Source organism: Apostichopus japonicus, chromosome 1, assembly GCF_037975245.1.
Source record: "Apostichopus japonicus isolate 1M-3 chromosome 1, ASM3797524v1, whole genome shotgun sequence".
NCBI lineage: Eukaryota > Metazoa > Echinodermata > Holothuroidea > Aspidochirotida > Stichopodidae > Apostichopus > Apostichopus japonicus.
In genome coordinates this window covers 604,289-628,875 of record NC_092561.1, presented here as the reverse complement: position 1 = coordinate 628,875, position 24,587 = coordinate 604,289, and the positions used below count along the sequence as shown (strand labels likewise).

Below are 24,587 nucleotides of genomic sequence, written 5' to 3'. Positions count from 1 at the left end.
GAAGATGTTGTGATTGTTACTTATATCATATGAAGGTACCACCAGCCAATTGTACCCCTGAAGTGAAGAGGGTTTTCACAGGAAGGTTTCAGCAAAAAAAAAAACCCTTCACAAGATGTTCATGTCAAAATACATCAGCTTGCCATATATCTTGAATTAAGGAAACAAAAGTATATATTTGGAAATATGTTTTTCTGTAAGTGGGTGGTCTAATTTGATATGATAGAAAAAGCTGTGATTTTACAGGGCTGATCTTTGGTTACTTGCCTGTGGGCAGGCATCAGGCAATTAACCTATATATATGTGTGTGTGTGTGTATATACGTTTGTCTATTTAAGTGTGTCTATGTGGTGCTTATAAGCACAATACCTCAAGAAGGGTAGTAGTGTCACACTTTGTACTTGGCATGTGGTTTGCTGGTAACAAGTACAAGCCCACAATGTTTCTGGGAGGTCAAAGGTCAGTTAGGGTCAGCAGCAGTCAAATATTAATACCATTAAAGCATTGCATCTCAAGGATGGTAACAAGTTGCCATTCTTTGACGGAGGTCAAAAGTCACTTCCAACACAAAATTGCATAAGTTACTTGGTGGATCTGCCAAAAAAAAATAAAGTTACCAATGGCAACTGGTGACTTTTGTACACCTTCCAACATTTTTTTTGGCTACATTATAAAAGTAAAACTGTAGTGCAGGTTTTACGAGGGAGTTCCTTCATGGGTAACTTTTTCAACCCTGCTCCTATCAAGAATAACACATCTTCAGAAGTTGGCAAACAAAATTAAATAACCTGCCCTGGCATGTATTCTTTCCCCGAATTCCTGGTATGTGTGGAGGTTGTAAATATGTTGAGTCCAGTCATGTGTTTGGTAATGCTCCAGTTTATTGGTTATCAACAAGCTGTTAATGTATCAATTGTTATCATGGTATGCGGCACGTGCCTGCCTTCTGTATTGCATTCTCTATCCTCCATTTTACCCCAGCCTCTCCATCCACACTCCTTGTCTCGTTTAGTGTCATCCGTCTGTTTCTATCACCCTCCCAAGGTCAACTTGTTTGCCTCGCTTAAAAATATTTCCACATAAATTCTTGGCTCCTCTTTATATGCCTTATATATAGCTACATTTTATGTTTCCATCCATGTTTGTTATTTAATGACATTGTTTTGAAGTCGCATCTGTTCCATTTCGTGTCAACGTTACCGCACAGCACAGTAACCATGACAACATAATGGAACGAGATTCTCCATTCACAAAGTCATTGCCATCTGGCTATTGCCTGGTTTAAATATTTGAGAAGTTCATCGTTCCTCATTCAAAATGCAAACAAAATTTTCAAACAGTAAAAAGAAAGATTCAAGAAGTTGTCTGTGTCAAATTTCCAATAATTTGTCACTTTTTCTACATTTTTTGGAAGACACTTTAGGACATGGAACTCAATATTCTTTATGTCATTGGTCTACCAAAAATTTGAAATATTAAATGCTTTGGTATCTTGTATCTGGAGTTTTACGAGTAGAATATATGTTCTTTGATATGGTCAATGTTCTGCATGATGCGTGCTATGATGCCTGAATAGCTTAATACTGCTAAAAGGCACAGGCTTGTTAAGTGCTATGATTGTTGTGTCAGACATGCCTGGTCTATCTTTCAAATGATTGGATCATTCTATAAATATTTCAGGTGGGGGGGGGGGGGGTTGTCCATCTATTGAAACACACATAATCATAGTCAAACACAGACCTCCATTAGTTGTGACCATTCATAATCGGGTGATGAAAATTAGTCTCTCTGTAATGGACTCTCTTTAGTTATACTCAAACCTGATTCACAGAGTAATGGGGACAGAACTTTAAACTAGAATATCACTCAAACAGAACAAGCTATTTCTTATGTGTTTTTTTTGGATTCTTCATAAAGATCTCTGTCATATAAGATATCAAGATAATGGGTTAGGTTTTTGTCCCCTTTAAGTAAAAAAAAAAAAAAAAAAATCAAATATGAGCTAGCTGTAGCAATATGAAATGTTTCTCTCTGCCCTATTTGATGATAGCATATTGCCAACTGGTTTATTGTGCAACAGGGTCCAAAGTTGCTATTATATACCCTACTAGGTCACATCTGGGCCGCTGCTGTCACTTCAGTTTATTAAATATTGATAGAACAGGAATATGTTGAGAAATTTGAGATATGTGTAGTGAACGAATAATTTATCAGGTACGGTAGTGCAACGAAAAAATTGACAAAATTGCTCCACGTTTGCAGAGACGTACACCAGGTTTTGTGTACCAAACCCATGGTATCTTTCAGTACTATAATGAACAATAGAGTACAAGGACCTCAGCAAACTATAAATAACAAATCATATGAACCAACAATTTTTTTCTTCTGTTTTTGCCTTAGTTTTTTCATTCATACCCATGATGTTTTCATTTCATCCATGAAATGAAAGAACGTTCATATATTTAAATATCTTTTTTTCCGTTATTCTTTCAGTAGCCCATTCGAAAGAATATCAGACATCAACTTTTCTATATCTGCAAATGAAGATAATGTAAGTAACTCCGCTTGTTAATTTTTGTATTTTTTTTTGGGGGGGGGGGTTGCTTCATCTTCTTAGGGTATGTTGGTTGGTTGTTTGCTCGTGAGTTAGGCACTGTGTCAAAAGTAGGGTGCTGAGGGGGCTGCAGCCAGGCTGTATAGGCTATAACCTTTTGTGCTAGGCAGTTTGAAACAGGCAATGCAGTTTCAGAAAATAGTCACTGCTGATCTGCCAAGATAACCTCTATTATGCAAATATGATTCAGCCTCGCTGCAGGGAATTTTGCAGCTGCTGCAGCTTTTGTTTTTGCCACAATGCCTTATAATGATTGGCAAGAGAGATTGAGGATAAATGGACTTTGAGATCATCTTCTGCAAAGTTTTCAGGGACTGTACAGAGAAATGGAAATGAAGCATCTTTTGAATTGACCAAAATTCAGTGAAGACTTGTCTTGCTCTGTTTATATATGTTATCCTGTAAACTTGTGAAAAGAATAAGATTATCACAAAGTTATGATTGACTTGCAAAAATATGAAGTACACTCCAGAAACTAGCCAAGAACTAAGTTTGTTTTAAGGATTTCATGAAATTTAGTGGCGACAATTTTAAGAAAATCATTTGTTGTCACCGTACATTCCCTTGTAAATAGTAAACTGATATGCACCATTAACTGGTTGATATGTAGGATATGATTAAATTGAACCTAGTAAAAACAAAAAAGGAAGAAAAAAGATTAAATGCTGCAGTTTGATGTTTAAAGTTTTTTTTTTCTTTTTTTTTCCAACAGCCAAATTCGGCTTTATTTGAAGCATGCTGCAATGAGAAGATAAGTTCCTTCCAGTACAACAACTGTGATGATGAAGATATGTGGGAAGAAAAGGAATTTGCATACTCTGGAGAAACTAAACAGAGGTAAGTGGATTTGGTGCAGTCAAGGTATTCACCTCTGGGGGGTGGGGGGGAGGGATGACTTTTTTGGAGATATTTTAGCAAAATCAGTCCAAACTTAAAAGAAAATTTTAATCTTGTTTGGATCTGCCTTTGCTAGTGACATGTTTATCAACAACTTCCCTGAATTTTAAGGTATTTGACCTTCGTGGTTTCTTCTCTCTGGACAGGGAAAGAACCGACGCCAACAAGGATGAGAATGACAGTAGTGACAGTGACGAGGCGCTGGGAGAAGATGAATTCCCTCCTGTACACCGACCCAAACCACTCCCTCCTCAGGAAGATATTAGGATGGATGTCGACCAGGGTGATAGTAAGTCCCACTCTAGTTAAGGGTGGAGGTAGATCTTGACAGGGGTCGGAGAGGGGGAGGGTAGAGTGCGGAGGGGGGAAGGTTGAAGAATAAGGCCCTTAAGCCTACACCACTATGACAACATCAGACAGTAACGTAACTTACATCGGGAACTCCTTACCTTCTGCATTTTTTTGTGACTTGAGCGCCGATGGCACGGGAAAATGCATAAGTAATTTGTCCAGAAGGTAAGTTGTTCCCTCGTAAGAAGCCCCACTAATCAAGTGGGGATATTCTGTATCATAGTAGAAGAATTTTGCCAAACGAGTGAAAAATTAAGTTGATCATAATATTAGTTGGTTACAGTAGAATCATTTCTTACAATGTAAAACTTACAAACCCAAAGCAGGGGGAGAGATGGGGTGGAGGGGGCGGGGGGTGCAGGAAGAGATAACTTTCTAATTTTTCCTATTGAAAGTCCTTTGAAGGGAAATAAATCAGTGTGATATATTGTATGAGCCATTATGTTAAAAAAAAACGTGTCATTTGGAAGTGGAATTTTAAGCCTGCATCCTGCTTAAAATGACAATAATAATAATATTAACTAAATTTTGGGATTCATTGTTTTAGTTTTCGATGCATTTCAGAGATTAGTTTTTTTCTACTAAGAACTCCTCGTTAAGCAAAGCCATGTTTACCATTCTTTACCACAGACTGGGTTGCCAACTTTGATGACATACCAATGGATTCCTCTGTACCAATGGACTCTGCTCCCGCTGGATGGCAGCTGCCTCCCCAGGCACAGATCTCTGGCGAAAATGGAGGATGGGCCAACTTTGAGGATTTTAATTCTGAATTCCAGGCACCTAGGTTAGTATTGTATGTTGCTAGGCCACAGTTGTTATATAGTTAGGCTGCTAAATAATACAGCTAGGCTAGTAATGTTATATAACTAGGCTAGTAAAGTAATATAGGTAGGCTACTAAAGCAATATAGCTAGGCCACTACTGCAATATACCTAGGTTACTAGCAAAAAGGATGTGAATTCTAGTGTCAGTTTAGCTAAGATTATTGGCCCAACAAATATATTGGGTAGTTTGAAAGAAACCTGCTAGTTTGTTATCATGATGTAGCTGTTGGGAATATAGTATAGCTAGCTGAGTAGAATAGTCTATGTAAGTTCACAGTGGCTAGGTTTATAGTGAATAAGTGGCCTACATATCAAAATAGAAGCTCATTTGATGTCAGAGTTGTTAGCATAGTGGAAAGTAAACAGCAATTTGTTTCAACCAGTGCAAATTGAAGTGTGTTATGATTAAAAATGATTCAGTTTTGAAGAAAATTTGATTTTCATTAGAAAGGGTTTCAAATCCAGATGGAGATGGAGGTGTTTTATTTCCTTGTCCTCAATATTTTGTTTATCTTCAGGAGTAATGACAGTGCGGCACCACGTAGTAGTTCCCCGGTTGAAATGGATAGTGCCCCTTCCCAAGAAGTCTCATCTCAACCTCGTACCTCAGTAGAGCCTTCCAAGCCACCATCATCACCCCAGGGTCCCTCCTCGTCTCCTCCAGAGTCCTCTGAAGCTCAAACAGGCAAGAGATTCACTTTCCTCTTTCTTTCTCTTTCTCACTCTCTCTCTGTCGCTCACTGCAGTCCAGATTTTGACTTGAGGCAAAATTAAAGTTTGATGTAGGACATAAATACGAAAGAATCGAGAGTAATACAACTTGTTGCCATTTCCATGTGTGTTCCAAACCACCTGAGTTGATTTTCAACTGATAAGTGCCAAAATATCTTTAACCAAAAGGAACAACAAACCGTCTAGGATTTGGATTTTACTAGTAACTCTATGAGACTAAGGTAGAATTGATATCTAGCCACTCAAAATGGAGAAAACCATCAGTCTTTTCTTTCATTTCTTGGCACTAATATTTGCCAACACAGGTATATTTCATTTTGGCAAAAGTCCATAGTTGTGGAATCTTGTAATGAACATGTTACTGAGTTTGGTCAGAAGATCTACTATTCTGTCATTTTCTTGCTTTGCCCCAATTCCCAACGTCCTTTTTATTTAGGTTTTACTTCCCAAAGCCTTCAGCAAAAATACTAGGTAATAGTGGTAAAATAAACCCAACAGAATAAACAGACAACAGACGAAGGACTTTTCCCTGTTGTTTTTGTAGATTCACAACAATTAAGTTAACATGTGACTTCCTTTTCTATTCTCAATTTTCTAGATTCAAGTAATAGTGCAGATGATAAGGAAAGGTTAACAGCTGAAAGCCAATCATCTTCATCCCTAGGTCAAAGGTCAGTTCCTATTTTTATTTTAACTTCATCACTGAGATGTCTTCAAAGTAGTGGTTGCAATTAAGATGTTTCACAGTTTTCTGAATATCTTTTTCTCCAATGAAAAATTATGTTTTTCTGTGGCTACTATTAATTTCCCTGATAAGGCATTTTCTTGAGACCATTTCCATTCTGTCAGTTAATCCATATTACCCTTTGGCTAAAAAAGGTGTTACCCTTTCATCTTTTTCAGCTCCAACAAAGATGGGGAGCATCCAGTCAATCCATCGTCTGAACAGCAGGAGGGCCCTTCCAAGGAAAGCTCTTCTTTAGACACAAACAGTCAATCAGAGACTGAAACAAGCCAAGCAGAAAGCCCGAATCAATCAAGTGATAACTTAGGACAACAAAATCAAACTGATAACACATCACAAACACTTAAAAGAGATGATGAATCCAATGAGCCAGAAGGCATGGTCGTCGAAAACACGGACCCCTCGCCAGAAGGAGAATCAATAGCCAAGACTGGGGCAGACAAAGAGAAGGAATCCGAAGCAGAATCCACCTCCGCAGGAGGAAGAAACAAAACAGAGCCCAGACCAGCAGTGCAGAGCGGACCAGCAGTGCAGAGCGGACCAGCAGTGCAAAGCGGCCCAGCCCCAGAAATCAAAGGGGAAGCCAAACAGGCGGTGACAATCACATCAAGGTTGGTGGTAGATGGCTGTTGATCATATAGGCAATTGTTTCTGAAGGATTGCTCTTAGCAGGAATTATGGAAACTTCTTGACCACCCAGTTAGGTCTTTGACAGGTGTTTCATCAGTCGATTAGCTGAGAGGAAGGAGAGGAGGGTCCAATCGCTTTGTTCAAAAGTTTGAGCTATTTTTCAGTATTGTCATTAATGGTTTGGTTGGGGAATAGAAAGACGCCTACCTTGGAAAGAATGTTGTACACCAAGGGGGGGTATTAGAGTTGTTTGTCTGTCCATTTCCTCTTTTCTACTTGTTTAATCTTATTTTCCTCACAGACCTGCTGGACAACAAGGGAAGCAACAGATATTTCTAGAATCACCTCTGACTGTCAAACCTAACGGCCCTGCAGCAGAGTTGCAAAGGTAACAAACTTACTTTATAGAATACTATGTTTCTTGTTTTTTTTAATCTCAAGAAGTCTCTCTGACTTGTATTCACCCTTTACCATAGGACCACAAGTGTGGTGTTGAACCTAGTGCTGGGTGTTAAATCTGTAAATGTTAATGCAGATCAGACCCCACAGCTTGAACTACATGATAGAGTAGGATCAAGGGAGGATCAGATCACATGCTCGGTGTTTAATCTATAATGTAAACACAGCTTGGGGTTGACATGGGACCTTTGACTTCTGTCGTTGTCATTTGCCGGCGTTATTTGACTATGATAGTGGTAGGCATTAGTAGCAGTGCTGCATGTAACATGGCTTACGGTTTCAAGCCTCTTCTTCTAGTAATGAAACCTCAATGTCCGATACCGGACAAAGGGGGTTCAAAATCAATTTAACACCGAGTGCAGTGTCTGATTTAGTAATGTAAACACAGTCATAGAGTCAGGATTGTGGTAATGTTTGCCCTGGATGCAGTGACGTAACAAGTTGCTACTCTGATCACAAAATGTCATCGTTGAAGTCTCTAAAGCATCGTCATGCAGCTTTTCCCTCCGATGGAGATAATACAGTGAAGTCTAGTTGATGACAAGACTTGGTTCAATAGATTAACTCATAATGACTCAACATTAAATATTAAACTCCTTACATCTGTGAGAAGAAGAGGAAGAAGATTATTTATACATATCTGCTAAGTCTTGCTCCACCTGCATCCAGCCCATATTTTATGTTTGCAGCTGGTTTTGATCCATGTCAGAGTTTGCGGACTTTCAGTATTCTGGGAAGACCTGGGTGCTCCATTTAATCAAAGCTTCAAAGAAAGACTTACAAGCATTGCTCTTCCTTACTTTGTCAGGTTGGAAGAAACAGGGCCCAAAGATAAACCAGTGACAACAGAGCCAACTCAGAACGGGCCTGTGTGAAGCATTCGTGACCGTGGCGTAGAGTTATTCGCCATGTGTACATAGCCGACAGGTCCCTGCTGCAGCGCCCTTAAGTCCATCATCAGTTGGCTGGTGGAGAGATGCTTTGGAGTTGTGTCTGGCCTTTGGTTGTTGCTATGGGAAGGCAGAAGGAAGGCCCTCCATGGTTTTTAATTTGACCTTGGTTAACAGTTTTATTATCATCTTCCATCAACAGATATGGACCTTTCTTTCTTTTTATTTCCGTTCCTTTTATTCTTCAATTTTTCAGTCGTGGCATAAAACCACTGAGTCAATCGTACCGTGTATAAATGTATATGTTATGCAACTTGAGGAAGTTAAAGGAGATCTTTCAATCTCGCCCGGTCACTCTTGGGCGGTAGAATGACTTTGCTATTGTTCCACCAAGATATAAGCTAACATTCGGGGACCAGACATACCAGAGGAAACAGCCTCTGCCTAGGGCCTACCTGACACATTGATATGCTTCCCTCTCGGTAGTAAGCGTTAGTAATACGCATTTTAAAGTTCCTAAAGGCCATTGGTAAGGATTGTTTGCTTTCATTCAAAAATGACAAGGCAAACCTTCATAAAGCCTCTAACACCATGGCTCGATTGAAGAGTGCAAACTTGTCTACCTGTCATGGAAACATTTATCGCAGATGTGGTCTTTTGTTTTTTTAAAGCATGTTCTATATTTTTGTTTACATATGTGAAAGCCCGACAGACTTTGGGAGGGGTGCAGTTGTACAGTTGATTGGTTTTCTTGTCTGTTTCAGTTCTTAGCCTGCACTATGATTAGATGATGTGTGTGTGTCTGTCTGCAATATCTGGGTTAGCGTATAGTCTTTATGTGAACTGCATGAACACAACGTCAGGTACCTGTAGACAAAACGTCTGGGGTAAGAAGGGTCGGTAGGTACTATCAATCACTTGACAGCCACCCACCCCACCCCCGCCCCCCATTCATTCCCCCTCTCCAAGCTTAATGCCACATGAAGAACACCAGACAATCACAGGGTCGGTTCATAATTGTTTATCAGGGAAGTGAATACCTGTTAGTGCCAAACGCATGTTTCTTCTTAAGAGTACCCTTGAAGTATTCTCTCATTATGCTACTTCAAGAAGAAGGATCCTAGTTGTAGGGTCCCGTCTCTATAAATAAACCATCTTTGCTGCGCCCCATCCATTTCTATTGGAGTACAAAGTTCAACCATTTGTTGACTCTTAATGGTGCCTTTAACATAACAAAATATTTTAAACAATTTTCAAAGAAAAAGTTAAAAAGACTGCATATTCTGGAAGATTCTTTAATCGACTTGATCTCCGAGCGACATCTGCAACCTTATTTTTTTTTAAACTATAACCCTTTGCTACGATCATACCATTCAGGGAATACCGTAATCTCAATCTTCTGTTTATAAATCTGACTCATTCCTCTTCACTTTGCCTAATCAAATGTTCCCACATCCTAGTGATCATGGAACATAACTCTCAGAGCTGTGCTTGTTTGTTCTTAGATTTGGGGGGGGGGGGTGGGAAGGGGGCTTTTCTGTTTTCACTGGTGTAAAAGAACAGTATGCATCACAGTACGGGCATAAACTACTTAATTTAACGCATAGATATTTTTATATTATTCGAAAGTGACAGAAATATTTTTCTGTCCCATTAGCTAACCGTATCATATGGTTTGATTTTTGGTTCATTTTAATTATGCTTTTCGGTATAAAGGACTAACAGGGGGGGGGGGGGGGGTTGGGGAGAAAGCTAGTGGGGTGGGAAAGAGAAATTCAGCATTAATAATAATCTTCAGTTATTGTAAGGAGTAGTGCTATTGTGTATTATCTGATTACACTTTTGCAGGTCACCCTCAGTTTCATTTGTAAGTGTTTTGTAGTATCTTCAATGAGAATTGGAATCAGACTCAGAATTGTAAGGTATGAGGGAGGGTGGGATGGTGGTCCTGATTTTGTGCACCTGTGGCATCCTCTCATTAGTTTGCCATGTAACGTTGGTCGATGCTTAGTGCTCAAAATGCGTCAAAAGGAAGGCTCACTCTGGACAACATATTTTAGGCCGTTGTTGAAATTAAGAAAACTTTTCTTTACGATTCTGGGTGAAATATCAAAACTAGGTTAACGATTAAAGTGAAACAATCTCCTGTTAATTTGTGTGTTGACTGTTAAAGTCCCTAAAGTGATCATACATTGTATTCCAAGCCCCTTGTAAACAACAGGATCATTCAGTGATATCCTACAAATTCAATCTGGTTAGCCCTCGCTTGGTTTATATCCGAAAAAAAGAAAAACAGTGATTTTCCAGGTATCATGTGATCTTCGAGGTAATCGAGGCTGTCTTATCTTGGCTTATGAAGTGGCTGCAGCAGGAATAAACTTTCACTTGAGTAAGATTAGGAGGATAGCTTTGGTTACTTCATAGATCACATGATAATTAAGATCGCCATTTCTTTTTGGTATAAACGAAGCAAGGGCTAACCAGGTTGAACTGGTAATGAGAGTCGGAACAGAATATTCATGCAAAGTTAGCAGTCTTAAAGGACTGAAAAATAGTTCTACAACGCAATGACTGTAATCATGGTAATTCAAGAATGTCCCAACCTCATTTTTAGTTCATCGTCGAATTTGAGATTTTCAGCATTTTTTTTTGTTGGGGGGGGGGATCCATTTCTTCACAACCTATTCACTGTGTCACATTTTTGCATCACAATTCAAAGAATATTTCCTCGATCACCTTTCGCAGGTGCTTTTCAAAGTGGGATTCCTCATTGGCACAAGGATGTGTTAAAACAATTTGACCAATCGTTGTTCTTCATAAATAGCCTTAGAAATCCAACAGGAATCTTTTACACAATTGCATATTTTTGAAAAACCCAAGAAGGGCCAGGTTTTTCCATATTGTATCTAGTATAAGAAAGGAGGGCAACCCATCCATCCAAGGAAGACCTAGCCTTTAAATTCATTCTCGTTGCTTTATACAAAGACGACACAGTACTAGAAGTATAAGTCTGTAACGTTAGAGTTACTACAAGAATGGTTCCACTTTGTTCCAAATCAAATTTATATCACCGGGGGTTTTGTTTGTACTGTCAAAATGGTGCTTAGCATAGAGATGAATTATTGTTTATATAACTTGCATCAAAGTATATTTGGAATTTTTGCAAACAATTTTTTTCCCTTTATTTATTTCACATTTTTAAAGAGGTTGATGGTTGGGTGGAAGGAATTGCTTGTTTGGATTATGTAACATGTGGCTTCTAAATTAAAGGTCAACCATTCTGTCTGTAGGGTTTGTTTCAAAGTTCATCAGCATCTACCCCTCCCCCCCCCCACCTGCACTCCCACTGTAAGGGTTGGTCCTCAAATGCTCTGCCCACTTTCCAAGGAATTTTAAGTATGCGAGACAACCCACTCATTGTAGTAGGTGACTGATATTGCCCCCTTCCTTAGTTATAATTCATGCCAGTGTTTTGTTACAATTGACAAGGACTTTTATATAATATGCTAGAGAATCAAATAGTTGGTAATTCACCAAGTAATTTAGTTGCCTAATTTTACTCTTCTAAGTGAGTATGAATAATTTGTAGGGTCATAACTTTTAAGGAATTCTTTGAAAAATATTTTCAAGTACTTTCTAGATGCTGAAATTAGTTTCGAAATTTTAATGACGTATCTGACGATATTCTGCAGCTTATCAGTATGTCTAGCATTGGAACAAGTGGTTTTATGAGGGGGGGGGGGGGGGGTTGGTGGTTTCCTGGAAATATGTTTCCAAGCTACAGATTTTGTAAGAGGTTGGCTTTTTGTGTTGATGAAGGAAGTCGGTCAGAGAACAGTACGCTGTTTTGTTCATACCTAGCTTTGAAGTTATCCTACAACTGTAAAATCAAAATGTTCTTTTACTTTATGGTTATTCATTGAGTTTTTAATCTCATATTTAATTGATATAGGGAATAAGTTAGTTAATCTTTACAGGTTATTCTGAAATGTTAGAAATAATCTCAATTTTTTCATCACTGTATGTCATTTATTGTTTTGTTCATATGTTTGTTTCTGTGTGCGTGTGCTTTTCCTTTAACCTCACGTGGAGCGATTTGGTTTGGTAAAAACGATTTGGAAATTTTAAGCTCAAGATGTTTCACTAAGGTTACCTTCATTCATGACAGACTGATCCTCCTATGGAGGAGAGAAATATGTAATATAGCTGATCCAGTTATCACTAAATCAGTTACAATACTGTTTGAATAGAGTCAGTCGGTCATGGCATAGTGAAGAAATACTGGGTCTCACTCCCTCCCCTGTGCTGAACAAGTTTAGAGACCAACACTACATTAACCATATCAGAGAGAAGAACAAAATGTTTCTTAAGTTACTTTGAAGTAATATGCTGGGATTTATTCAGCTTTCAGGAAAACATCTCCAAATCACAGAATTAAATGTTTTCAATAACATAGGCTTATAAATCTCTATTTCCAGGAACAGAAATTTTACAAATTTATCTTTGAAAGAGTCGAACAAAATCCATGCAAGAGTTTTTGCCTTCCTTGACTACAGTGTTTAATAGCTAGTGCAGGAATAGCGAAACATTTCAGTAAATAAAAAGGGAATGAGTCCCCCGCCCCCCCACCCCACCCTTAATTTCACCCACAAGTAACAGCAGTGTGAGATAGGTATTAAAAACTGTTGATATTGAGAAGTGCAGAAAATTGCGGATTTGTGGTCTGGTGATTGAACACTGCATGCCGCTTTGGAAGCAGTTCTTTCGTTGTTCCTGTATCGTCTGAGATTTTATTTGGAGACAAGTGGGGGACATCTGACTGTTCTTAACACCAGATCCAAGTTTTGTGCATTTGTTGGTTTTGGTCTTAAATCAGTTGTCATCTTCCAGAGTGCAGATAGTAAAACCAATTTTTACAATGCAAGTGTATGTATTAATTACAATAAGAATGTTCTGGACAAAAAAAAATCATGCCTAGTTTTCTCTCTTTTTTTCTTTTCTTTTTTCTCTTTTACTTAATTAATAATAAAACTTGAATGCAGTGAATTACAAACAACAGTTATGAGCAATTGAGCATTATATCTCCTTCAATCAGTATTATGAAAACCATTGTGCGGAATCTGTGCATTAACGATGATGCTAGTTTGTATGTGAAATTAGTTGTGCAGAGGAAACAGTTTGTCCCTATGTTATGACTAGAGCCATTACCAGACTGGCATGCAAATACATTGTTGACCATAGTGCAAGGACAAGAAATTGCCAGTCTCTACGAGATCTATCACCATACAACAGCTGCCACATAGCTTCCAAGTTTTCAGAAGGGAAATGCTGGTCCATCACTGATCTGTCCATTAGTATATCTGTGGCCTGGGGGAGGGGTATAAGGGGGTGGGTAGTCCCCTTTGCCTTTTTGAAATTTTTGAATTCTGATGATGCCTACATGAATAATGGTAGCATTTATTTGTAATGGTGGCATTTATTTTGGAATTAGACCTTCAAAATTTATTGGCCTAAATTTTTCTGTTTTTTATTGTGTTACACTGAAGTTGACTGGAAGATATTTTTGATTGTTGACAAATTCTCTATGACAAAAATATGTTGGCTGGCCATTGTGCAGAATGTTGAAGCATGATGATGCCATTCATTGTGCCATTTAATTCAACAGGTCAGTCCCTACCAGCTTAAAATTTGAAAAGGATTTTACTATTAAAATAATGACATGTAAGAAATAAAATGACATGTGATAAGTTGAACTTATCAATTCCATTTCAAAACAGATTTGGATTTCGCTCTTTAACTAAATAACACGTAAAAAAAATAAAATGACATATATTATAAGCTTAACTTGTGAACTGTAGGATTTTTTTTTTTTTTGTTAGGATACAAGTATGAATCACTGCAGACAGGAATGATAACAAAACAAGAAAATAAGAAATCACTCCACACTTGGAATAACTAAGAAGTTAATATCTAATTGGAACTCATAGTGCTGTTTAGTATTCCATGAAATATCTAAGTACACCAAAATGGTTAGAAGATAATTTGGTTCTTCGGAGGTTTGTCCGGGTTTGGGTGTCTGAATGCGGGTCACTTTGGAGCTCTGCTACCACCTTCTCCATCATCCCCTTCCCCTACCACCCTTTCCCTCAAAGTAATGAGTCGAGCTGTTCCAGACTGACCAAAATATACATCAAATCTGGTGCCATGTTCTTAAAGCCTCGGCTACTTTTGTCATAAATGAACATGTTTATATGGAAGTTGATCCATGAAAGATGTTTGTGGTAGTCAAAGTAACCTTGGCAAAAATGTCATCGGTTCTCGACAATTCTTTGGGCAGGACTGCTTAAAACACTATCTCCGTTATACCTCTACAAATATATGACTGAAGTCATTAATTAAGTTCCTTTTTTGTTGGTGCGGGGAGGTCCTGGTTGGTGAACAGATGGAAATGATACTAACTGTATGTACAAAGTATGATCACAACTATTTATAAGGATCACAAAAACATTCTTCAACCACAGGGGTTTAACAGTTTATAAATTATGACATTAAGTGACCCGATCGATGGATTACTAATGACTTCCTGTGCAAGCACGGGATCAACATATTTAATAATTATTTACCCTATCACCTAAAAGCAATTATATTAGGAACAAATTAACAGCATAAATACAGTTGCCCAGACGCAGAAAAGCCATGGAACTAGTTGCTAAACGCTCTGTAATGATTATTCATAGATAATTACGCATGCGTATTCGTTTACTACTTTCCCAGTCCCTTGGAAAGTGTGAATGGATGCGTGTACGGCATCTAGTACATACATGTGATTATGTATTGCACTAAGCGGTACAGTATATATGTACGTAGAACCAACCATACATGTACAACCATACATGTCTTTTGTCTGTCCTAGCCGGTAAGTTTATTACGATTTACTTCTTTTGGAAAGTTTAATCATTGTATGTCATTTTCCCATGATGCTCTTTGTTGCTCATGTTACCTTATAGATTAAGTAAACCGTGCTATCATTCTAAGTTAAACTTCATTTTCATCAAACATGTTGGAACGTTATTAATTTTTGTATGTAGGCTGCTAGTATTGCTACTACAGTAGTGTTAGGTACGGTAGAGTAGCAGTACTGAGGTGGTACTAGTAGTAATATCAGGCCTATGTAACTCGTCGTAAGACAAGTAGTTGCTGACATTGGGCTTTATGTTCGCACCCGCAAAACATTTTTCACACTGTTTCCATTTGCTTCTATGTCATGTTGTAGCAATGTTCTGGCCGCCATGTTGTATACCATTTCGTCTCGGGTTACTTTGTTTTTCGTTGCTTCCAAGAAAGGAGATGATTGTTACGTAAGGTCACACAAGAGGGTGGACTGGTCGCGTGCCGGTCGCGTGTAGGGTTACATTTTGAACAAAGGGAAAGAAAGTCGATCGCCTGTGGCGAGGAGAACCCGTCGTTATTATCGAAACAAAATAACTCGAATAGCTTTGTCCAACTTGCACAAACAAAGGCATTTGGGATTTCTTTGTCCAGTTTGGGTATTTGTAAACTTTCGTTGTGTGAGAATGTATTAAAGATGGTCATTTCTGAGTTGGTGGAGGAAAGGGAAAGTGGTGGAAGTATCATTATTATACAATATATGTGTGTTACTGTTATTGGAATAGGTAATTTGGCTTTGTTTTGTGATAGGAAAACACTACAGTAACAGGTAAGTTTGACAACTGAACTCACATCCCAATTCTTAATATAGTATGGTTATTTTTGTCAGTCTGGATATGGGGAAGGAAGTACGAAGATTAACCTTTGGTTAGGCCTATAGCATAATTTTGGCAGGATAGAGGCCCAACTCAATAATAAACTTTATTCAATGCTAATTTGCCCCATTTTCATGACTGTTGGCAGGGTTTTGTCCCTGTTGGGAAAATAATTTGAGTTTTTCTTCGTATGAAGAGCAGGTGACACTTATCATGATTCTTTACCACAATTATACAAAGATAGAAAACTGTAGGCCCCTATATTGTTTGAAAATCTGACATTTGTAATCTCATCAAATTATTCAGACAAGCTACTAAAGGAAATTTGTTGACAGATACATTTTTAAAAAGTTTTCAAGTGGGAAGGGGAACAAGGCATGGGTTAGAAAGAACTAATTTGTGTACTAATTAACACATGTTCATTATAAAGGTGAGATCTTGTAGATGACTAATTAACATTATTTTTGTTATTTTCTTTGTAATATAAATTTTCATGGCAATAATCTCGACTATAGGGCCCTTTTTCATTGCCAAGTACTGTGACAAACTACAATTTCCTTTAGCATCAAGGTATTATAGGTATAGTATACTTAAAGCTATTAATGTCAATTGACTATAAATTCAGCTTATCTTATATGATTTGTTCAAAGGACAATCACTTCTTGTAAGCACTAAATATGCACTTAAACATTGATTGTTGGTCAAGTTTTATTTCTTATATAATTCAACCTGGGCTAGAAATAATACATGGAATTGGCAGGCAGGGTTTCAGAAGAAAAAAACACGTTCGCAAACAAGTACAAATATGTCGAAAGAGTTATATAGCTCTATTTTGATATAATTGCCAAAGCAGGATGTAGTTAAAGAAAAATAAAATATATCTGGGAAATGTTATTTGTAAGTTAGTCCAAGAAAATTAAAGTTCTAGACTTGATGTGGTCAGGCACAACTCTTTTGTTTTTCTTTCTATGTGTTTTGCATACTGGTTAATAACACACATTAGAACTAGAATTAATTAAAACCACGTAGATATCCAAGAATGAGGGGATGTTTGTTTATGTGAAAATCTTTAGTACACTGCTTTCTCAGAGTGTTTCCAGAGGTTACAGCACAAGTTACTATATACCTTTAAATTAATTATATATGTACCCACACAACCATGTATTAATTTTTAAGGTCAAAATTTGACTGGATCATTCAATTATAAACATCCAAGTTAGTAAATTCTGCTGGAATAGATTGAAGGGGGGGGGGGGGGTGGAGGGGATGGGACCTTACCCCAGTTATTTGTTTTGCATGTGTACCACAAGAAGTTTGTTTATTGCATGATCCTATTGCCTGATAATGAGACTCACTAAAACATCAAGTAGTTTCATAGTTGATGGTATACTTACTAACATAATTCACTACATGAATAAGGAAAGAAATTTCAAATGGTTGGAATGATTAATTACAAAAAGTCTGCTTTTAACTGAGTCAGCAAATTTTACTGGGGCTAGCCTATATATATAGCTTTCATTATAATGTCTTCATTGTGTCATCATAATGTTGTTATAACATCATCATTTTCATCATATATCGTGCAATACTGTTGCCTAATATGCCTTCTCCTGCCACAATATGGAGGATGGGTATACCTACATGTACGTAAGAACCACTGAAGTATGTTTTGTATACAGAACCCCTTCCATCCACTCTCTACCCCCCCCCCCCGCCTTCCCCACCTCTCAGTAATATTCTAATTCTGACACCGTATGTTGCATATTCATTTCTTCCAGTCGCTGCCAATCATAACCATACATTCCAGTTTAGTGATGTTCACTTTCCACCGTCCTAAGATCTACCGAAGTGTCAATGGCTGCTGTATCTGCGGGGCCAAATCCTCAAGCTCAAGATTCACAGGTGCGTAAAGTTTCTAAGTTTGCTTTGTGTTAAAAATGATTAATTTGATCAATTTTGGACATCAGTAATATTCATTTGAAGGAGGAGGTGGAGGCATTGATGGACATATCCTTTGACATTATGTAAACATGAAATGTTGTATGCTCCAGTTATTGGAGGGGGCGGGCAACAAAGCATCAAGTGGTAAGGAATTTATAAACAAGAGTAACAGTTGGAGAATGTGTGACCATTAATTTGGGTCATTCTAGCATTTCTGGCTATGGTACCTAGTACCTACTGATTCACCTCAGTTAAAGTAGCTGATTTGCATAAAGTTTCATATTGTTCATTTATATTAAACCTGCTAGAGGACATCCATTTCAAGAAACAAAGTTAATGTACAGAATAAGTGCAAAATTTCTAACAGAAGCTATGAAGCTAGGTATTTAATAAGTGGCCAGGCTAGCTGTGCGCTGGATTGCCGACCATGGGCAATGACAAAGAAAAGGCATAGAAAAAAACAATGCACAAATGTACTGTTAAGTTAGGGATGTATATTTCACACTGCTTGTGCCCACTTTCTATTAAACAAGTCTGTTTGGAGAAAAGTGAGGAACAGATGTTAGAAATGAAGGTTAATTCGTAACCTTGAAAAAATACGCACCATTTTGCATAAGCACTATCAATCAAAGGGGAGGGAGCCACCCTTCACCCTTTGAACCCTTTCCTTGGCTGAGAACACAAAACCCACATTGCAAATTGGACCACCTGCTTTCCTTGTCTCATGTTAGTCATGATTTATCATTTACTTTAACTCAAATTAGCTGTAAATATATCCTCATCAATGGATGAAACTAAAGCATTCAGCCTCAAATAGCAATACTGTGGTAAATATGCAAAAATCAAAGAAGGCTAGGTGTAAGTATACATCATATACTGGGTGTCAAATGTTCACATGTTGTCTGCTTTGTGCATCAACCAGTGTTCTTGAATAATCAAACAACTGCCATGGTGCTAGTGCGACAGACAAAGTAATTCAACACTAGAGGTAAGTCTTTGCAAAATGTAATTTAAGAGAAACACAGCCAAGAAAGTGTATTCTGTGTGGAACAGTCTGTTTTGAGTCGGTCTGGAACAGTCAGTTTACAGTCGGTCTGGAACAGTCTGCTTTGAGTCGGTCCGGAACAGTCTGTTTTGAGTCGGTCGGGAACAGTCTGTTTTGAGTCGGTCCGGAACAGTCTGTTTTGAGTCGGTCCGGAACAGTCTGCTTTGAGTCGGTCCGGAACAGTCTGCTTTGAGTCGGTCCGGAACAGTCTATTTTGAGTCGATCCGGAACAGTCTGTTTTGAGTCGGTCCGGAACAGTCTGTTTCAGTCGGTCCGGAACAGTCTGTTTTCAGTCGGTCCGGAACAGTCTGTTTTCAGTCGGTCCGGAACAGTCTGTTTTCAGTCGGTCTGGAACAGTCTGTTTTCAGTCGGTCTGGTACAGTCTTTTTTCAGTCGGTCTGGAACAGTCTTTTTTCAGTCGGTCTGGAACAGTCTGTTTTCAGTCGGTCTGGAACAGTCTGTTTTGAGTCGGTCTGGAACAGTCTCTTTGCAGTCGGTCTGGAACAGTCTTTTTTCAGTCGGTCTGGAACAGTCTTTTTTCAGTGGTCTGGAACAGTCTGTTTGCAGTCGGTCTGGAACAGTCTGTTTACAGTCGGTCTGGAACAGTCTGTTTTCAGTCGGTCTGGAACAGTCTGTTTTCAGTCAGTCTGGAACATTGTGATGTACATCTAATGACAACTTTTCCTTTATCTTTCATTTGCAGACAGTAAACGATACGAGATGGAGTTCCACTCGTGCTTCAATCTGAGTGATTCGGAACAGAGGGCCGGGGAAATCTGCAATGCCTGCGTGCTCCTTATCAAGCGCTGGAAAAAATTACCCAAAGGAACAGAGCGTAACTGGAATCATGTAAGAACAAGTATCAACCAACTTGAGCCTTTAGGGAAAATGTAAATTGTAAACAAAATTTACTAAGAATATGAAATGCAAACTCTTGTATCCCCTAAATTTCATAAACCAAACAAAAATGGATTTCTGGCTTTTTAAAAATCCCAGAGGGAACCTGTATCTGATTCTGAAGTGTTAAACGTTTACCAGACAATGAGCAATTGAACATTATGATGCAAGCCGGAGGTAAGCTTTTACCCTGATCTCATTAAATGTTGGTCTTGAGAATTCCTGAGAAACTGAATATGAGATCACAATAATTTTCTCTCTTTGTTTTTTGTTTATTAAGGTTGTGGACGCAAGAGCTGGACCTGGCGGTAAATCACAGCTCCGAAGTAAACTGAAACATCGTCTCTCACCTTTGACCTCTGACCAGCATGGCGCCGGCAGGTTGGCCAACACCTTGAAACGCAGACCCTCCGCCCACACACACTGTGGCTTTAATGTGCTCAAGAAATACAAACACCGCTCGCCAAAGAAACTCCAACGACTACGAAGAATGCGTCTCTACGGAATGAGACTTCGGAGCGACCCGGGTAAGAGATTGTGACGTCACAGGTTACAATTTACATGGATTTATTCACTTCTTTCTAGCCTGAACAGTGAGGAATTGTGACATCACAGGTTACAATTTACGTGGATATATTCACTTCTTTCTAGCCTGAACAGTAAGGAATTGTGACATCACAGGTTACAGTTTACATGGATATATTCACTTCTTTCTAGCCTGAACAGTAAGGGATTGTGACATCACAGGTTACAATTTACATGGATATATTCACTTCTTTCTAGCCTGAACAGTAAGGGATTGTGACATCACAGGTTATAATTGACATGGATATATTCACTTCTTTCTAGCCTGAACAGTAAGGGATTGTGACATCACAGGTTACAATTTACATGGATATATTCACTTCTTTCTAGCCTGAACAGTAAGGGATTGTGACATCACAGGTTACAATTTACGTGGATATATTCACTTCTTTCTAGCCTGAACAGTAAGGAATTGTGACATCACAGGTTACAATTTACATGGATATATTCACTTCTTTCTAGCCTGAACAGTAAGGGATTGTGACATCACAGGTTACAATTTACATGGATATATTCACTTCTTTCTAGCCTGAACAGTAAGGGATTGTGACATCACAGGTTATAATTGACATGGATATATTCACTTCTTTCTAGCCTGAGCAGCAATTAAAGTTATCATTACAGTACCTTGGCATAGCCTAACCTTGGACAATCTGGAAAAAAGTTGTTATGGTTATAGAACTGGTATGCCTAAGTTTCTGCTATTTCTTCTTTGTTGGACCAGAAGGAATACTTCAAACATAGCATCTGTTGAGAAAAAGGACTGCCAGTGAATTGAAAATAATGTAATATGTTGCTTTATTGAAACACAACCAAGTGTATTAAACTCACAAACATCAGTAGCTGACTACAACTGTCAGCTGTTTTATCAGTTAGACATAATTTGGAAATTGAGCTCTCAGAAGAAGAGTTAGGTCTGCTTTAATCGTTGACTTCTAAGAATGAAGTGAATTGCGACATAAACATCCGTCGACTTCTTTTGGCATTTGGGGCCGTCATAATAGTTTGGTTACATAATTTTGCATGTTTAACCAATAAACAACAACCTTTTCACCATTTCCATAGATTCATTCACCTCACCACCTAGCCCAACAAACAGCGAAAGTTCAGAGACGTGCGTACAGCTGCCAGTAGTCCGAAAGAGGTCCTTTCCCCCCGATGTCCCCAAAGCCCTGAAATCCATAGTCGACACCTCATACTGGAAACGGTGAGTTTATCCGAAACACACGCAGAACATGGCTTTAATACTTCCCTGACCAATGATGCTAAAAAAATATATGGGAATTCACTTTAAATAACAGATAATGTCATGCATTGCTCCTGTTTGGAAGATCTGCAAGCATATAAAATTAAATGCTCTCTTTATAATTAGCACTGTCTGTATGTCTGTATGAATGTTTTTTGAGGGGTTCTCTTTATCTTCGTATAGAGAGAAAGTTTGCTGCGGTACAATCTTTAAGGGAATGCACGGCGAAGTTCTCATACATCCCCAGCTTCTACGACCTTGTCCAAACTCTTGCCTGCTAAAAAATTCCGAAAGGAAATCGGCTCCTCGGATACATCGCCCAGACAGTCTCGGGAGTGATGGCTCCGGCGACTACTCAGAGTTTGAAGAGACAGAAACATGTTCATCCAGTTCTGGTCTGTGATAGATGGTACTTCTGAGTGAGTGGGTCAAAAAACGAGGGGTGGGGAGGGGTGTGTTGGAGGGAAGGGAGGGGTAATGTTGAAACATCATAATTAGTTTGGTAGGATTGCCTTCCACATTACAAGAGACACCTTTATAAACTAAAGACTGATATTTCTAATGGAAGGAATCCAGAGGGTTTGTGATAAATATTTGGCTTTGTTTAATCAGAGAGTATATCTTGGATTATTGCAGATAATTGATAATTTAAAGGCCTCTGTCCATGGTGCTGAAGGCTTCTGTTGATGTTGATAATGGCCTCTGTTGACATTGATGAAAGCTTTTGTATCGATAGTGATGTTGAGACCTGCTGTCAATGTTGCTAAAGGTCTGTCGATGTGTAGGAAGGCCCCTGTCGATGTGCAGGAAGGCCCCTGTCGATGTGTAGGAAGGCCCCTGTCGATGTGCAAGAAGGCCTCAGTGGATGTGTAGGAAGGCCTCTATTCATGTCGATGATGGTGAAAGCCTTTGCTATGATGTTGATAAGAACCTCTGCCAATGTCGATAAAGACCTCTGTTGATATTGATGAAAGGTCTCTGTCGATGTTGATGAAAGCATTTAGTAATGTTGATCAAGGTGTGCTGCAACTTAATCAGTGACAAATGAAATTGTTATTAAATAGTCACTAGTTTATGATCCTGTGATGAAACGGCCTCTCCCAAGTGTCAAAAGTTAAACTAAAACACATAGTGACCAAGTTGTGTTTAGCAGAAAGGCATACCAACAGGAATGATTTATCTTTTCCTTATGAATATGGATGAAATGACAGCACATTTCAAGGAAGTTGTATGAAGAAATTGCTCATTATTTTTTTTCCAATAATGGAAAGTTGTGACTATAGAAAAATGGTAAGAATTTGTGAAGTGTTTTCTTTTCAAACTTGGTGGTATAAGAGGTCAGTTTTGTTATATTAAACTTGCATATTTGCTTCAAAATTGGAAGGAGAATGAAACAAAATAAGTATGGAATGTTTCGATGGTGACGACGACCTCCCAAATCTGCAATCGATAATTTATGAAACGTGAAATGAAGTGCATTATTTAGTACCTTGTAAATGTCTTTTGTAAGAATGTCTGTAATCTCTCAAGTGGTCTGGCTGTTATGTTTATATGCTGAGAAATGAGCAGATTGAGGAAGGATGTTGATGAAGGTTGAGAAAAAGGGAGAAAATGGAAGAGAAATCTATTTAAAAAGAAGCAGAAATGTGCATCATTAGCTTGAATGTTAAAGATTATTTTGATGGCACCGGTAAGCTTACAAAATAACGTAATAACAGTTGAAAAAGCAGAGAATATAAAAAAAATAATAATAATGAAAAAAAAAATAGGAATCTTACCGTGCCTATTAACGTTGAGACATCAGGACCAAGTTAATATATTTTTTATTTCAATCTGTTTTGTATTCATACATGAATATGCAAAGGCAATTTACATATGCAACCTTTTTAGTGGCCAAGGTAGAGAGACAACAGAAACTATTAATTTCAAACCATTACAAAGGTGCAATAAAAACAAGATGCCGGTAATAAAACGCACATTGACCGCATTTTTTTTTTTAGATCGAACATTGCACAGAATAATTTTTCAAAGATGTTTAATATTTTTAAGTGTTAAGGAGTTGGTAAATTGATAACAAATGAAATGAAGGAATCAAACCGGTGGGTCAAAACTAATCTGAAGTGGTTACAGGACATAGCGTTAAAAAGATGATTCTTTATTGGTCAAAAGAGGTGAAGGGGTGTTATCTAGTTTTGTTATTTGCCTTCTACATCATTTGCATATTAAGTGATCTACCATCCAATCATGTCACAAAATTTCAGGAGGTGCTGTAGTATTTTAAATTTGTCATTTTTTCTTATGACAGATGGAAAATAACTTTTACCATGTCAGAGTTAACCTTGATTCTCGGAAGGACAAATGTCAAATATAACTAACCATGGGAACCAAAAGGGGGACTGATTTTACAGACATATTAGCATAGCATATTTAATGGACTAGTCTATGGCCTCTCCAGCAATATTGATGTTGTGGTGCTGATAACAGTTGAAGTCAATGTCTGGCAGTCTTTATTTTATTTTCTCTTTTTTTCCTATTCTGTGTTTCTTGTTAGTGCAATACCATTCCATTCTAGCAATATTTATTTTTTATATAAACTTTGAAAAAAACCTTATTTCTGCATTTTTAAGCTGTATTAAAAAAAGGTGTTTTTAAGTCATGGCCTGAATTCCCACGGTGGCTGTGATTACGTGTTCGTGCAACAGTTCTTTTAATATTTATAGTTCTAGTCACTTTGTTTTCACTCACAGTGGTTGTTTCGTAGCTTTTGAAATCTCTCTCTCGCCAAAATATCCTTGCACCTTGTACACTTTTGTTGTCTGGTTTTTATAGGTTTTATTTGACCTTGTAAAGTGGCCTTTTTGATGTTTGCAAGGTAATTCACAGTCGTTTTCAAAAAGGGATACAACATGGGAGAACCTTTGTATTTTAAAGTGGAAAGTCCCCCTCAACAATTTGATGAAAATTT

The 24,587-nt window shown here is 38.1% G+C and overlaps 2 protein-coding genes across 8 annotated transcripts in view; both read left to right on the top strand.

Moving 5' to 3' along the window:
- Positions 1–11,492, top strand: part of LOC139969746 (serine/threonine-protein phosphatase 6 regulatory subunit 3-like) — a 59,286-nt gene extending 47,794 nt beyond the window's left edge. For 3 of the 6 annotated variants that reach the window (XM_071975434.1, XM_071975267.1, XM_071975092.1), the window contains exons 15-23: positions 2,497–2,551; positions 3,327–3,451; positions 3,658–3,800; positions 4,493–4,649; positions 5,208–5,374; positions 6,020–6,092; positions 6,325–6,777; positions 7,098–7,184; positions 8,064–11,492. In XM_071975434.1, coding sequence (XP_071831535.1) covers positions 2,497–2,551; positions 3,327–3,451; positions 3,658–3,800; positions 4,493–4,649; positions 5,208–5,374; positions 6,020–6,092; positions 6,325–6,777; positions 7,098–7,184; positions 8,064–8,130 — 1,327 coding nt within the window. In that variant the 3' untranslated portion in view covers positions 8,131–11,492. Of the gene's footprint in view, positions 1–2,493; positions 2,552–3,326; positions 3,452–3,657; positions 3,801–4,492; positions 4,650–5,207; positions 5,375–6,019; positions 6,093–6,324; positions 6,778–7,097; positions 7,185–8,063 lie in introns of all 6 variants that reach the window. The other 3 variants (XM_071975349.1, XM_071975177.1, XM_071975007.1) reach the window with 1 other exon arrangement.
- Positions 11,493–12,932: 1,440 nt separating this feature from the next.
- On the top strand, positions 12,933–23,928 carry LOC139969996 (SIN3-HDAC complex-associated factor-like). 2 transcript variants are annotated; one of them, XM_071975524.1, is made up of 6 exons: positions 12,933–15,061; positions 17,687–17,810; positions 19,598–19,743; positions 20,072–20,318; positions 21,442–21,583; positions 21,806–23,928. In XM_071975524.1, the coding sequence occupies exons 2-6, from the start codon at positions 17,723–17,725 to the stop codon at positions 22,023–22,025; spliced, it is 843 nt and encodes a 280-aa protein (XP_071831625.1). In that variant the 5' UTR covers positions 12,933–15,061; positions 17,687–17,722; the 3' UTR covers positions 22,026–23,928. The 2 variants fall into 2 exon arrangements, with proteins under 2 accessions (XP_071831625.1, XP_071831719.1); XM_071975618.1 differs by lacking the exon at positions 12,933–15,061 and adding an exon at positions 15,115–15,862.
- The last annotated feature ends 659 nt before the right edge of the window (positions 23,929–24,587 follow it).

What these genes read in the sequence shown, in the direction of transcription:
- LOC139969996 (XM_071975524.1), top strand. Translation starts at nt 17,723, where the DNA reads ATGTTCACTTTCCACCGTCCTAAGATCTACCGAAGTGTCAATGGCTGC. An exon ending in GAGACTTCGGAGCGACCCGG is followed by an intron (nt 20,319 to 21,441) that starts GTAAGAGATTGT and finishes CCATTTCCATAG; the next exon opens with ATTCATTCACCTCACCACCT. An exon ending in GACACCTCATACTGGAAACG is followed by an intron (nt 21,584 to 21,805) that starts GTGAGTTTATCC and finishes ATCTTCGTATAG; the next exon opens with AGAGAAAGTTTGCTGCGGTA.